At 39.0% G+C, this 13,979-nt stretch overlaps 1 protein-coding gene across 1 annotated transcript in view; it reads left to right on the top strand.

Moving 5' to 3' along the window:
- MOGAT2 (monoacylglycerol O-acyltransferase 2) overlaps nucleotides 1–13,979 on the top strand; it is a 568,357-nt gene that overhangs the window by 463,205 nt on the left and 91,173 nt on the right. Inside the window, exon 4 of the mRNA XM_044073398.1 lies at nucleotides 2,207–2,381. Coding sequence (XP_043929333.1) covers nucleotides 2,207–2,381 — 175 coding nt within the window. The remainder of the gene's footprint in view (nucleotides 1–2,206; nucleotides 2,382–13,979) is intronic.

Genomic DNA, 13,979 nt, shown 5'->3' with positions numbered 1-13,979 from the left:
AGGCATTTTGGTTTCAGGGCAATGCTCAATGACGAATATTGTTTTTTTATCCATGCCCCTGAATTTTGGAGATAGATAAGCTTTCTTATTTTATATACATTTTTCATTTTAAAATGTATTAAAACATGTATTTTGCTTATAAATGTTGACATGCAATATATATATTATTTGCTTGGTACATTATTAGATTGATGTTTATTTATTGTAATTTATTAAGTTAGTGGAAGGTTAAATATATGTAGGTTACACATTCCACAAATTCATATATAGATATATATATTTTTTCTACATACTGTATATTTTAACATATAGTTATTTTAAGATATATATATTCCATTATTTCAGTAATTTGTAATATTCTGGAGATACAATTCAAGAATATGAGATTGGTTAGGAATTTTTGATTTTTATAATAATGCTGCAGGCATTATTATTTACTTTAGTGTAGGACTGTTTTGTGCTTAGGTTTTACATGATGTTGATTGAGTGGCTGTATATTTATTTATTTATTTTTATTTTTTTATTTATTTTACATTTGTTGACCGGGAGGATCCGACTGGATGCATGTCCATTTTCAGCGGAGGCCCGGGGAGAAAAGGTCCAAACACAGGTAACAGAAAACATTTAAATAACAATGAAGCAAATTTTACATTCAAAATTAGAGCATGATAAGTTATTCTTTCTAATTTATCTAAGATGTAAGAGGATTAGGATAGTAAGGAGATGTATATACGTTTTTTTATACCCATTGGTGCTTTAAATGATGTAGAATTAAATTAATTAATAGTTGATTGCCAATGAGGTAAATTTGTTATAATTAATTTATATAAGAAGGAAGCTTTACTGTGTTATTTTGTCTGATGAAGGTTGGGTATTGGCTCAACCGAAAGCGCTTACAATAAACTGCTTTTGTTTTATGAAGTGGTTTGTGCTTTGTTGCAAGTAGCTGTTTTTCACTTTTGTTTGTTAGCATACTTGAATAAGGTGGGTGGGGACAAGCTGTAATGCAAGAATTAACATCATTATTAAGGGGTACAGTTCCAGCTCACTCCCTCTAATTATATTTAATTTAAAGCTTGGTGTCAATGTTTGAAACAGTTTCCGTCTCCCCAGCTAGTAAGCCTGAAGAAAGTTTGTTGGAGAAAATTAAAATGAACTTCATGAAATTTTAGAATTTTCACTCAAAACATTTTTAACACAAAAATCATTAAATCTTCACTCAGACCTAATTGTAGTGGCCCAAAATTCCCTAATCCTGCTGCTTTAGTGCCTGACCCCTAATAATTTAGAACCTGTGACATCAATGAGCTGTGTCAAGCCCTGCAATATCACTTACCCATCTTGGAACTTTTTAATATCACTGCCTCCTTGAGGTCCTGTGATTCAGTAACCTTAGTGAGACCCCTGACTTTATTACATATGTTAGGGAGGTTGTCAGCATGACGGCCTCTTCTTGGTGTCCTATGGCCTCATTAATCTCTTACAGGGCCCTGACTACATTAATAATATGTGAGACCCTGGAACATCACTGTCTTTACTGAGACTCTTCTGCCTTTGTTAATCTTTCGAGGGGCCCTAATGTCATAAAACCTACCTGTGCCTTGCGATCTCACTAATTATTCTTGTTCCCCAGACATGTTAGCTCTATTTGTGGTGATGATTTGTCTAGCTACTTTGGGCACCACTAGCTTATGTTTCTTGATCTTGTTGAGTTTCATTACGTAATTGAACCTGTCAGATGCCCTGACTTCATTAATTCAGCTGACACCTCATGCTGTCCTAAAGTGCAAAGAGATTCCTTGACTTAACTTATTCTGGCAAATTTTCTGATTTCATAAATCTTGTTGGGAGCTCAGAACAGTCTGAACCAGGTCCTCTTTGCTTCTTAAAGCCCCTTTTCCAAAATGTCTTTGTTTTGAATCTTCTAATGTATATAGTGTTGGTGTCTTTCCAGATTGCATAGAGTAATTGCATTCTGCATTTGAGAATGCTATATCAATGTTAAACAGAAACATTTTGTGCAGAGGGTCCTTTTTAGGGATGTAGTAGTTTTGCATATAATGGCAGCATTTTTCTGAAAGTTCAGTCATTGCCTGCTTTCAGAATCCCTTTCAGTATGTGAGTATTAGAGTTGCATCTAATAGTCGATTGAACTGCACTCATCAGTAACACATCTTACTTTCTTACTTTTTTCATAATAATGCAGGTCTGATACCATCTGATAGAGACAGTGCTTCCTACTTATTAAGGAAAAAGGATGGTGGAAACGTGGTTGTCATAGCGATTGGGGGTGCACCGGAGTCTCTGGATGCCAGACCTGGAGCATATACGCTGCTTCTGAAGAACAGAAAGGGATTTATTAAGCTGGCTATACAACATGGGTAAGTGGTTTTCAGGCCTTTAATGGGCTACAGCAGGATATAATGACAAAAGCTTGGAAACAAGTTGCAAGTCTTCTCCTAAAATCTTATTAGACATACTCAAAGTAAATGAGTTTATTTAGGTCCTTCTAAGAAGACAGATCAGACACTGAGATGCTCTTACTTATTACAAGTTATAAATAGTAACCTTATTTGTAAGAAACTGAAAAGCCTGTCTGGCTTCACTTGTGCAGATCCTAGACCTTTGCATAATGCTGGGCTTTCAGAGACCTTTTTTCTTTAGCCTGTTTGAAAAACCCATTGATAACAGTCTGTTCTTTATTGTTAGTGTGTTTCTCTACAATTCTGTACAGTTATAGACTAGGTATAGTGTTATATAAGATGAGCAAATGCATTTTTGTTACTAGACAACTGAACATCAAATGCAGTGATTGCCACTTATCCAACTGCTACACTTCAAATGAAACAGTCTAGTGTTATTCATTTATTTATTTGTCTTTTAGTAATTTTTAATTGGGATCCATGCAGACTTAACAGACAGTCTTGGATTGGTGTCTGGTTAACTGACTTGTTAACTCACACAGCAGGCAAATGGAGGCTGACAGAATCAAACCCTATATCATAGGAAGCAGCTCCTTAACAAGTCATAGCTTTAATCTTCTGCATTAACTTCCAGCATAACTACTCATTTCCATCTTTTAAGAAACAGAATTTAGAGGATTTATTCAGTCGTCAGAAGCATGGATGATTTCATAATTTTTTGTTTTAAAAATGTATTTTATTTTCCAATTACCTTCCACTGCATGTGTATTAATGGTGTGTTTTCCATGCCATTAATAAATTACTTGAAGTGCTTAGTGACCTTTGCTAAGATACCTTAGCTTTTGACCCCCAGCAAGATAATCTCAAAAAGTTGGCTAGCATATGTACAAATTAGTAAAGGTAATTTAGTATGGTTTACTAGCACAGTCTTGAGCCAATGCAATTCTAAAAACAAAAATCTCAAGATCATAATATGAAAGATGAAAACGTTGAAGACTGCAGTGTCTAATAATCTTGAATACTGAATCCTTCTACCACAACCAATTCAGGAACAGCCAATAACATAGGTTCTGCAGGAGAATGGACCCAGGATAAGCGACCAGGCTAAACTCCCTGGACTTGGTCACTTCAGCTCCCTTCAACCACACTATAACAGCACAAGTCTTCCTTATTGTAAGCTACACACAAATCTACTTTTCTGTTACAATATGACTGCAGCACACTATACAGGCCTCAATTTCTTTAGTTGACTGGACTTCACTCCATTAATCCTTCACTCATGCTATTATCCCCAACAACCTCATTCTCCAGATAAAGCCTCCACCCTTATTATCCCCCTTTCAGCAAAACATCCTCCAGTAACGTCTGTGTACATTCTGATCTTTACTACTGCATTTTAACCAGCCTCTAATGTTTATAGTAACTGCAATGTATATAAATGTCCTATTCTTTGATCCTCTACGGATGCTCTAAACTGTTCCACTAACTCATGAATGTAAATGTACTTATTCTTACACACATGAATCTGTACTATTTTGAACATTGACATATTCTTTTTTTCTTATTTGGATGTATATACTGTTGCGATAACTCAAATAATCATGATTCTACTGCTGTATCATACATGGATATACAAAGCTGTTGTAAAAACTCAAAAAAGTTTACAAAGGTACTGTGCTACTATTATGAATGTACAAAGGAGTGCATTTGTAGCACATCACCCTGTAAATCAATGAACTATCTAATGTATTTTATATTGTCCATTGCATATTGTGTACTTCTTCTGTGGAGCTTTTTCCCTGGGCCCCCACTGAAAATGGGAGAAAGCCCATTTGGAATTTTCCAGTAAAAAGATAAATAAAATAATTAGTGCTAACATGAATCTTTTGGGGGACAAGTCAAGGAGTTCGATATTGTGGTCTTCAGCATTTTGGTTTTCAATATTATGATCTCAAGATTTTGATTTTCAAGATTGTGTGGTTCCAGATTGTGATAGTAAACCATTTAGTGCACCCTAAAGAAGTAAAAATAAATGTTAATACTTAGACACTGCATAGGACAGTAGTAACACCAGGCCCAGTGTGTTGCCAGTGCAGTGCATGCTTAAAACAGGAGTCAGTGTAAATCTTGGTATGTGATGCTGAGTCTGATGACCTGCCCATCCTCAGTATCCTGTCATTCTCCATCGGGTGTTGGTGATGCTGACAGTGATGACCTGTCTGTCCTCACTGTCCTGTCATTCTCCATCGGGTGTTGGTGATGCTGACAGTGATGACCTGTCTGTCCTCCATGTGCTGTCATTCTCCATCGGGTGGTGATGCTGACAGTGATGACCTGTCTGTCCTCACTGTCCTGTCATTCTCCATCGGGTGTTGGTGATGCTGACAGTGATGACCTGTCTGTCCTCACTGTCCTGTCATTCTCCATCGGGTGTTGGTGATTCTGATAGTGATGACCTGTCTGTCCTCACTGTCCTGTCATTCTCCATCGGGTGTTGGTGATGCTGACAGTGATGACCTGTCTATCCTCACTGTCCTGTCATTCTCCATTGGGTGTTGGACCATTGAAAGTCAGGGAACATGAATGCCTTGCACTGAGTAGCAACCTGTTACTCTGAAATTCCCAGCAATGCTGTAAATTGCAGTTAATCATTACTTCTTGAACTAAGCTGCAACTACCTCTTGCAGCCAAATGTAAGGTTTTCTGAACCCTATTTCTGTCTTCTCATCCTCTATAGCAAATGCAGTTCTGTTACGAGGCAAATCTACCTACATACTTTATATCTTAAGGCACAGAACATGCATATACAGGTTTGCTATCATTTCGTCATTCTCACTGCAAGGGAATTATCGTTTCTGCGAACCGTATAAATGAAAATCCACTGCAGCAAACAACAAAAAAGTCAAACATGGAAGTGGTGAATGTTCAAATTCGACAAAATTTGAACATTCACCATACGTCCGCAAATAGAATTACTGTACAATGCACAGTCACCCCCACACCCCCTGCTACTTAGATATACAACCTCTGAGATCGCACTATAGTGACGGAAAGGGTACATTTTCCGATCCCCATTATAGTGCGATCTGCATGAAAATGTAGAAAGTCACAACACCGGATGCTGTATTGCATTCACTGTTGTACATTTCTACATTTTTGCATTCATTCTTCCGATTCCACCAAATGGGCTGATTTGGACTACTGTGACTCGCACAGAATCCGATCACCCATTTGATAGTAAATCGCATATACATGAATATATAGAGATATGTAAAGGTGCGTGTGTGTGTGTGTGTGTGTGTGTGTGTGTGTGTGTGTGTGTGTGTGTGTGAGTGTGTGTGTGAACACAAGCACACACATATACAGTGTATTATATGACAAAATTGTCACCTTGATGGAACTGACATATACTTGACTACTACTACAAGTCAGAATAAGTTACATCTTGGTTGTAAAACAACCATTACTGGTTTCTGTAAACTGTTAAATAAAGAAAGGTTTTATGTTTTTGTTCAACGAATGGTATTTTTAGTATGTGGCCCTAGCCTGATGGATGAGACTCTCATATCCCAGAGATCTTCTGTTGTCCCCCTCACACTAGATCTTTTACTGTTAATCCTCCTTTGCATTTGGGATATTAGGTGTGGCTAAGAGTCATTGACCAGATACCTAGAGAATCTCATTTTTAGTTAAGGATTAGTTATGGTATTGTGTCAAGGTAAGTTTCTCTGAGCTTCACACAAGCTTGAAAAAGCACAGCAAAAGGGTTCCATCATGCCTTGTTGCAATACCATGGAAGCTAGACTATCAACTTTGAACAGTTGGGAGGACCAAGGACCTGTCCTCCTGGAGAACTGGCTAGAGCTGTGCTGTTTAATGCCAGGCCAGCGCAGAACAAGCTGGGCATTATTTTGATTTGCTGCGGCTGGTATTGATTGTAGGATCCTGGTTGGATGACTTCTCTATTCCTCCAGGTCTCTAGGTCATTCATAGTTGTATGTTGGAATTACCAGTGTTAGAATGGAGAATTGTTTTTCTTCAGTCTTAGAGCTGTCCTTTGTGATGATTGGAAACACCAGCACCTTTGTGTACATCTTTGGATGAGTGAATTGCAGTTTCCTGATGTAATATCATCCTGACTACCTGGGAACATGTCTGCAAAAGTTTTCTGATCTTCTTGCCAGAATGGATCTTGAGTGAGTCAGATAGTTGATCTGACAGATTCATAGGTACTTACTTGGCTATTGATATGTGATGATTTAAGATGCCTAGCTTTCATCTCCATGGTAGATTTTGCTCCTTATACGTTGAATACAAAGAACTCAGACGTGGACCGAAGAAGGATATATTATAACATTTATATTATCCTTATCAATGAGGGACAGTGGTGCAAAACCGGGCATGAATTTGGGGTTACCCATCCATTCATGCTTTCCTTTATGTGGAGTGGAAGATGGTTGAATAGAAGTGGTATTCTCTGTGATACAAACCTCTCCTTGAGTGGTTGTATATGATGCCATCTGACAGAACAGAGTTTGTTGAAACTCTACAAAGAAGGCAGAGGTCACCTCTTTGTAGCCTGTATGATATTGAGAAGAGAGCTAAGGATCTGAGATGGTATGCTTAGCTTTTATGATTTAGGCCATTGATTTTTTTAGAGAGAAAGCATTGTGGTCATGCCAGTCATGACAAGTGTTTTGACAGGTATATGCTGAATAGGGCATCATAAGCAATAATCATCCTAGTGAGTGCAAGTACAGTGGGACAATTACATCCCTGGATTTGGATGGAATACCTTTAGATTTATGCTGTGCAATGAAAAAACTTCTTTACAACAATGGATACGTAATGATCAAAGAACAGTTCATTGTTGACATATATTCTCAGATCCCTAACTATGGGATGAATTTGCAGGGTGTATTGCCAATGTGACAGTTAATTCCGTGGTGGTGCAGCGTTAGCGTTGTTGCCTCACAGCAAGAGGCTCTCCTGTTTGATTCTCGGCTTGGGTTGGGAGTGCCTTCTGTGTGGAGTCTGCATGTCCTCCCCGTGGTCGAGTGGGCGTTTGAAAGACATGTGTTGAATGGGCGTGTCTTCGTTTAAGGTTGGGCGTCAGGCTTGGCAACACGACACCATAAAAAACAGCTGCCAATCATTAGCGGATCGGAGTTCCGCTGTGGCGACCCCTAACCAGGAAAAGACAAAAGACAAACAACAACAACAACATTGTCAATGTGACAGTTGCAAAGGGAATCATGCTTCCCAAAGCATATGGTTATACACCTCTTGTAATTTACTTTTAGCCAATGGTTATGGCACCAGCTATTTGTTTGGAACAGGCCATCTTGGAGGATCTTGGTGGTCCCTGGTGAGTTTAGGATTGCATCAAGTTTGCAGTCATCTACAGACTTGGTCAACAATAAGCCCTTAACATTATCTTTGACCTCTAAGAAGTAAATCCCAAAGAGGAGTAGCCTAATAATTGTACCCTCAGGCAGACCGCTAGTGACAGGTCTTATGGTAGAAAAATAGCTACCCACCCTAACTTCCTGTGATTTATTTGTTAAAAGAAAAATTGCTGTCCCGTGAGTTACACAGGGAGTGACTATAGTTGACACTATACCAGAGTGAACTCAGATGTCTTCAATGCCTTGGTTAATGACAAAATAAATTAACTTGCCATGAAACTTCTCAGTGTGCATTCCTAAGGGATTAGTGTTAGGGCCAGTAGTATATTCATTATGTATAAATATCATAAGTGACAGATAGAGTATTGATGGTGTTCCAGGGAGGTTCAGAGCTGGGACCACTGATATAGTATCGATGGTGTTCCAGGGAGGTTCAGAGCTGGAACCACTGATATAGTATCGATGGTGTTCCAGGGAGGTTCAGAGCTGGGACCACTGATATAGTATCGATGGTGTTCCGGGGAGGTTCAGAGCTGGGACCACTGATATAGTATTGATGGTGTTCCAGGGAGGTTCAGAGCTGGGACCACTGATATAGTATCGATGGTGTTCCAGGGAGGTTCAGAGCTGGGACCACTAATATAGTATCGATGACGTTCCGGGGAGGTTCAGAGCTGGGACCACTGATATAGTATCAATGGTGTTCCGGGGAGGTTCAGAGCTGGGACCACTGATATAGTATCGATGGTGTTCCGGGGAGGTTCAGAGCTGGGACCACTGATATAGTATCGATGGTGTTCCGGGGAGGTTCAGAGCTGGGACCACTGATATAGTATCGATGGTGTTCCGGGGAGGTTCAGAGCTGGGACCACTGATATAGTATCGATGGTGTTCCAGGGAGGTTCAGAGCTTGGACCACTGATATAGTATCGATGGTGTTCCGGGGAGGTTCAGAGCTGGGACCACTGATATCTCCATTATTTCTTTTGCTTAAATGTTTTTATTGATTTTACAAAATGAATGTAATTTCATAACTTTGCAATAAAAAACATAATTTACACAGATTAACAACTATGTACAATCAATAACTGTAAAATCTAAACAAACAAATTCAATTTTTGTTTGTGCAGTGGTGCAATGGTTAACATTGTTGCCTCACAGCAAGAGTTTTTCTGGTTCGATTCTCAGCTGGGCTGCCTTCTGTGCAGAGTCTGCATGTCCTCCCTGCATTCGCATGGGTTGCCTCCGGCTACTCTGGTTTCCTCCCACATTCCAAAGACATGCTTCTGGATTGTTTCCCGCAGGCGTCCGCTGAAAATAGGCTCTGTCCTAGTTGGACTTTCCCAGTCAATAAATAAAATAAATTAATATAATTTACAAAGGTGTCTATGTTTAAAAGATGTTACACATTTTTACACTTAAAACTTCATTCCATTAGTTATTACAGTCATCTCTCTCCATTATTTGGTTCACGTTCTTCCATGAGTTGTAATAAGATGTGGTTATTTCTGTTGTCATTCTAACGGTTCTCATTTCCATTCATGATACATTCAGTACACTGTTTTTGTATACTTTAAATGTGGGTAAAGTCTCACTTTTCCAATTTGTAGTAATGGTTTTCGTACTGTAGCCAGTAGTGTCCATAACAGTGAAAACTTTGTTCTAGCAAATTGGGGTATGGGAGAATTAAACAAAATCAAAGATTTAGACAAACGGAAATTATCAGTAAAATCTATTTGCAAGGAAAAAAATGAACTTTATCTCAAAATCGTTTAATTAAATGACAGTCATAAACACATATGACTCCAATCTGGTTTCAAGTTCCTTTTACATCTCCAACATCTTGTATTTTGTTTAAACATTATTTAATTTTATGTGGTGTTATAAAGGACCTATGAACAAATTTCTGTGTGAACAGTTTCCAGTGTAATGAAAGAGATGTTTGCTTTGTGGACAGAAGTATTACTTTCTTGTCATTGGATTTGGCATTTGATTATTTATTGTATTATAGTAGTCTCAAAGATTCTCTGCAAGATATAATTTTGTTTTCTTAATTATTTTGTAGATGTTTGATAAGTAACCTTTCCATGAACAGCTTGTGTTGTAGAAAAGACCGTGTTCTATAAATTTAGATATATTTTGTCTAATTTTTAATTACATTGTCTCTACTCTGTTTAAAATGTACTGTCATACCCTGTATGCTTAGCCATAGATCATTACCTAAATCAGATTTGTTCTTGGTTCTTTATGATATCCCCGATATTTATATGAATGGTATATTCCAACACATCAGGCGTTGCTTAGAGATCAGTGTTAGGGCTACTGCTGTTTCTATTGTTTATGAATGATAAATGTCAGTTCTTAAAGAATTCAAGATTCAAAGAAACTTTATTGGCATTTAGGAAACACAAGTGCTACCTAAATGAAATTTCAAGTGTCAGCTCTTTTACAGGAAAAAACAAACACAAAACACAGACATGGTAGGTATTAAAGAATAAACAATACCTTTAGTACAAAAGTAAATATCTTGTCAGCTGATGCACATGCTTGTACAATATTTATATACAATGGACACACTGACTACTAGATGATTGACACATGAAAAGAAAAGTACACTATACACAGAGGTGTGACTGGGTGGTACTGCACATAAGGAAGTGACTGGAATTGCACTTGAATGAGAATATATTAATTTTAGTTTGTAATAAATAAATAGAATTACTGTATGAAAAAAGAAAAAGAATGAGAGGGTAACAATCGATTATACATTTGATACATCCAGATTTACATCTACAGTTGGATAAAAACTGTTCAGGAATCTGGAGGTCCTGCAGCGGATACTCTGTAACCTTCTACCAGAAGCAACTTTAGTGAACCAAACACATGCTGGATGAGAAGTGTCACTCAGTATTTTGTGGGACCTCTTTTTACATCTCAGTTCAAAGAGCTCCTGTAAGGTAGGAAGTCTCGTGCCCACGATCTTAGAGCTCCTGTAAGGTAGGAAGTCCCGTGCCCACGATCTTTTCTGCTATTATTCTTTGCAGCTTCGTCCTTTCGGCCTTTGTGCTGTTACCGAATCATACAGAGCAGTTGCTGGTTATAATGATCTAAAGGGCACCTCTGTAGAAGGTATTTAGAGCATTCATAGAGAGCTTTGCTTTTCTAAGCCTCCTTAGGAAGTGTAGTCGTTGGTGGGCTTTTTTAATTAGCTGGCCTTGTTTGTACTCCAAGAAAGATCCTCTGATACATGTACTCCCAGGAAATTTGTAGTTTGGACTCTCTCAACTTCTTCACCGTTGATCTTGAGGGGAAGGTATATGGCAGAGCTTTTTCTGAAGTCAATAATTTCTTTTGTTTTATTGACATTCAGGTCCAAATTGGTGTTATTGCACCATTCAGTCAGGAAGTTGACCTCATTCCTGTACCCACTCTCATCATCACCACTTATGAGTCGCACCACTGTGATGTCATCTGCATTGACCTCATTCCTGTACCCACTCTCATCATCACCACTTATGAGTCGCACCACTGTGATGTCATCTGCATTGACCTCATTCCTGTACCCACTCTCATCATCACCCCTTATGAGTCCCACCACTGTGGTGTCATCTGCATTGACCTCATTCCTGTACCCACTCTCATCATCACCACTTATGAGTCCCACCACTGTGGTGTCATCTGCATTGATCTCATTCCTGTACCCACTCTCATCATCACCCCTTATGAGTCCCACCACTGTGGTGTCATCTGCATTGACCTCATTCCTGTACCCACTCTCATCATCACCCCTTATGAGTCCCACCACTGTGATGTCATCTGCATTGACCTCATTCCTGTACCCACTCTCATCATCACCACTTATGAGTCGCACCACTGTGATGTCATCTGCATTGACCTCATTCCTGTACCCACTCTCATCATCACCACTTATGAGTCGCACCACTGTGGTGTCATCTGCAAATTTGATGATGTGGTTGTTTCTAGCTTTCACAGAGCAGTAATGGGTAAGGACTATGAACAGTAGAGGACTCAGCACAAAGCCCGGGGTACTCCACTGTTGATTATAATACTCTGAAATGTTGTTACCAGCACAGGTCCTTTGTGGTCTTCCAGTCAGGAAATGGAGGATCCAGTTGCACAGCCCTTTATTTATGCCAAGGTTGAAAAGCTTTTCTATAAGTTGCATTGGAGTCACCATATTGAATGCCAAGCTGAAATCTATGAACAACAGCCTGGCATAGTTGTTGATCTCTTCAAGGTGCTCCAGTATGAGGTGAAGTGATAGTGAAATGGCATCAGCAGTTGATCTGTTTGCCTCGTAGGAAGACTGCAGCAGGTCAAAGAATCAGGTACTGTAGTCAATGCCTTTTAACTAGTCTTTCAAAACATGTAACCTGTAACCTCACTTCTCTCTCTTCCTTTACATTACTACTCTGCCAACAAATGTTATGTAAATGTTATCTTCCACATTTTTATCCCGATGGTTTACTGTACAATGTTACGTTAATTCCTTCCTAATGTATGTGGTATTGCCTCTTATTGCTTTGTTTTTTTCTATATTACTATTAAGTATGTGGAGCTTTTCTCCCCGGGCCTCTACTGAAAATGGAAATATCTCCAGCTAGACTAGCCCGGTCAACAAATGTAAAATAAATAAAATAAATAAATAAAATTACATTTGATGTGAGGTCTACCAGCCTGTAATCATTTAGGCAGGTGAGATTGGCTTTTTTGGTCAGAGGGATTATGTTGTTAACTTTGAAGCATGCTGGTACTTTTTCCTGGACAAGCGAGGTATTGAAGATGTCTGTCAAGACTATGCTGAGTTGGTCTGCACAACCTTTCAATACTTCCCCTTATCAGGGCCAGCAGCCTTCCTGAGGTTTACTTTCCTCAGTTAGTTCCTTACATACACAGCACTGAAGTTGAGTACTGCCTCCTTTTGGTCATTGAGAAGCTTTACAGCCTCCATGTTGTTTTTCTCTTCAAACCTGCCATAAAATGTATTTAGACTGTCCAGAAGTTCAGTGCTACCATCGCACTGAGCTGCTTTGGCCCTATGGTCAGTTGGCTGTTGAATACCAGGCCACAGGCTTCTTGAGTCTTTTGCACCCTCGAAGCATCCTTGTATACTCTTTCCATACTCCCTCTTGGCCTTGAATTATAACTTGATATATATTTATATAGAATATTTATAAAATTGTAACTTGATTCACTGCTTGTTTGTGAATAACATTTGGCAGCACTGCAAAGGTTGTTTGATATCAGTGCCATGGCCCCTGCTTTTTATAAATGGCATTTGTCATCACTGTGACACTCAGCAGTGCTTTGGCCCCTGCTTTTCTTATTGATCATGAGTGACATTGGGCAGCACTGTAGTATCACTCAGATATCAGTGCTGTGGCCACTGCTCTACTTAATATTTATAAATGGCATTTAACAACATTGTGAGTGTCACCCAGATATCAGTTTTGGGCCCCTGCTTTTCTTATTGATCATGAGTGACATTTGGCAGCACTGTAGTATCACTCAGATATCAGTGCTGTGGCCACTGCTCTTCTTAATATTTATAAATGACATTTAACAACACTGTAAGTGTCACCCAGATATCAGTGTTGGGCCCATGCTTTTCTTATTGATCATGAGTGACATTTGGCAGCACTCTAGTATCACTCAGATATCAGTGCTGTGGCCCCTGATTTTTTTATTATTTATAAATGACATTTAAAAACACTGTGAGTGTCACCCAGATATCAGTGTTGGGCCCCTTCTTTTCTTATTGATCATGAGTGACATTTGACAGCACTGTTGTATCACTCAGATATCAGTGCTGTGGCCCCTGCTTTTTATAAATGGCATTTGTCATCACGGTTACACTCAGCAGTGCTTTGGCCCCTGCTTTTCTTATTGATCATGAGTGACATTGGGCAGCACTGTAGTATCACTCAGATATCAGTGCTGTGGCCACTGCTCTTCTTAATATTTATAAATGACATTTAACAACACTGTGAGTGTCACCCAGATATCAGTGTTGGGCCCTGCTTTTTATAAATGGCATTTGTCATCACTGTGACACTCAGCAGTGCTTTGGCCCCTGATTTTCTTATTGATCATGAGTAACATTTAGCAAAACTGTAGTATCATTCTG

The sequence above is a fragment of the Protopterus annectens genome, chromosome 5.part1, assembly GCF_019279795.1.
Source record: "Protopterus annectens isolate FY-2018-M chromosome 5.part1, PAN1.0, whole genome shotgun sequence".
Lineage (NCBI taxonomy): Eukaryota > Metazoa > Chordata > Ceratodontiformes > Protopteridae > Protopterus > Protopterus annectens.
The sequence above is the reverse complement of the archived record's forward strand: the minus strand, read 5'-3'. Positions and strand labels throughout refer to the sequence as shown.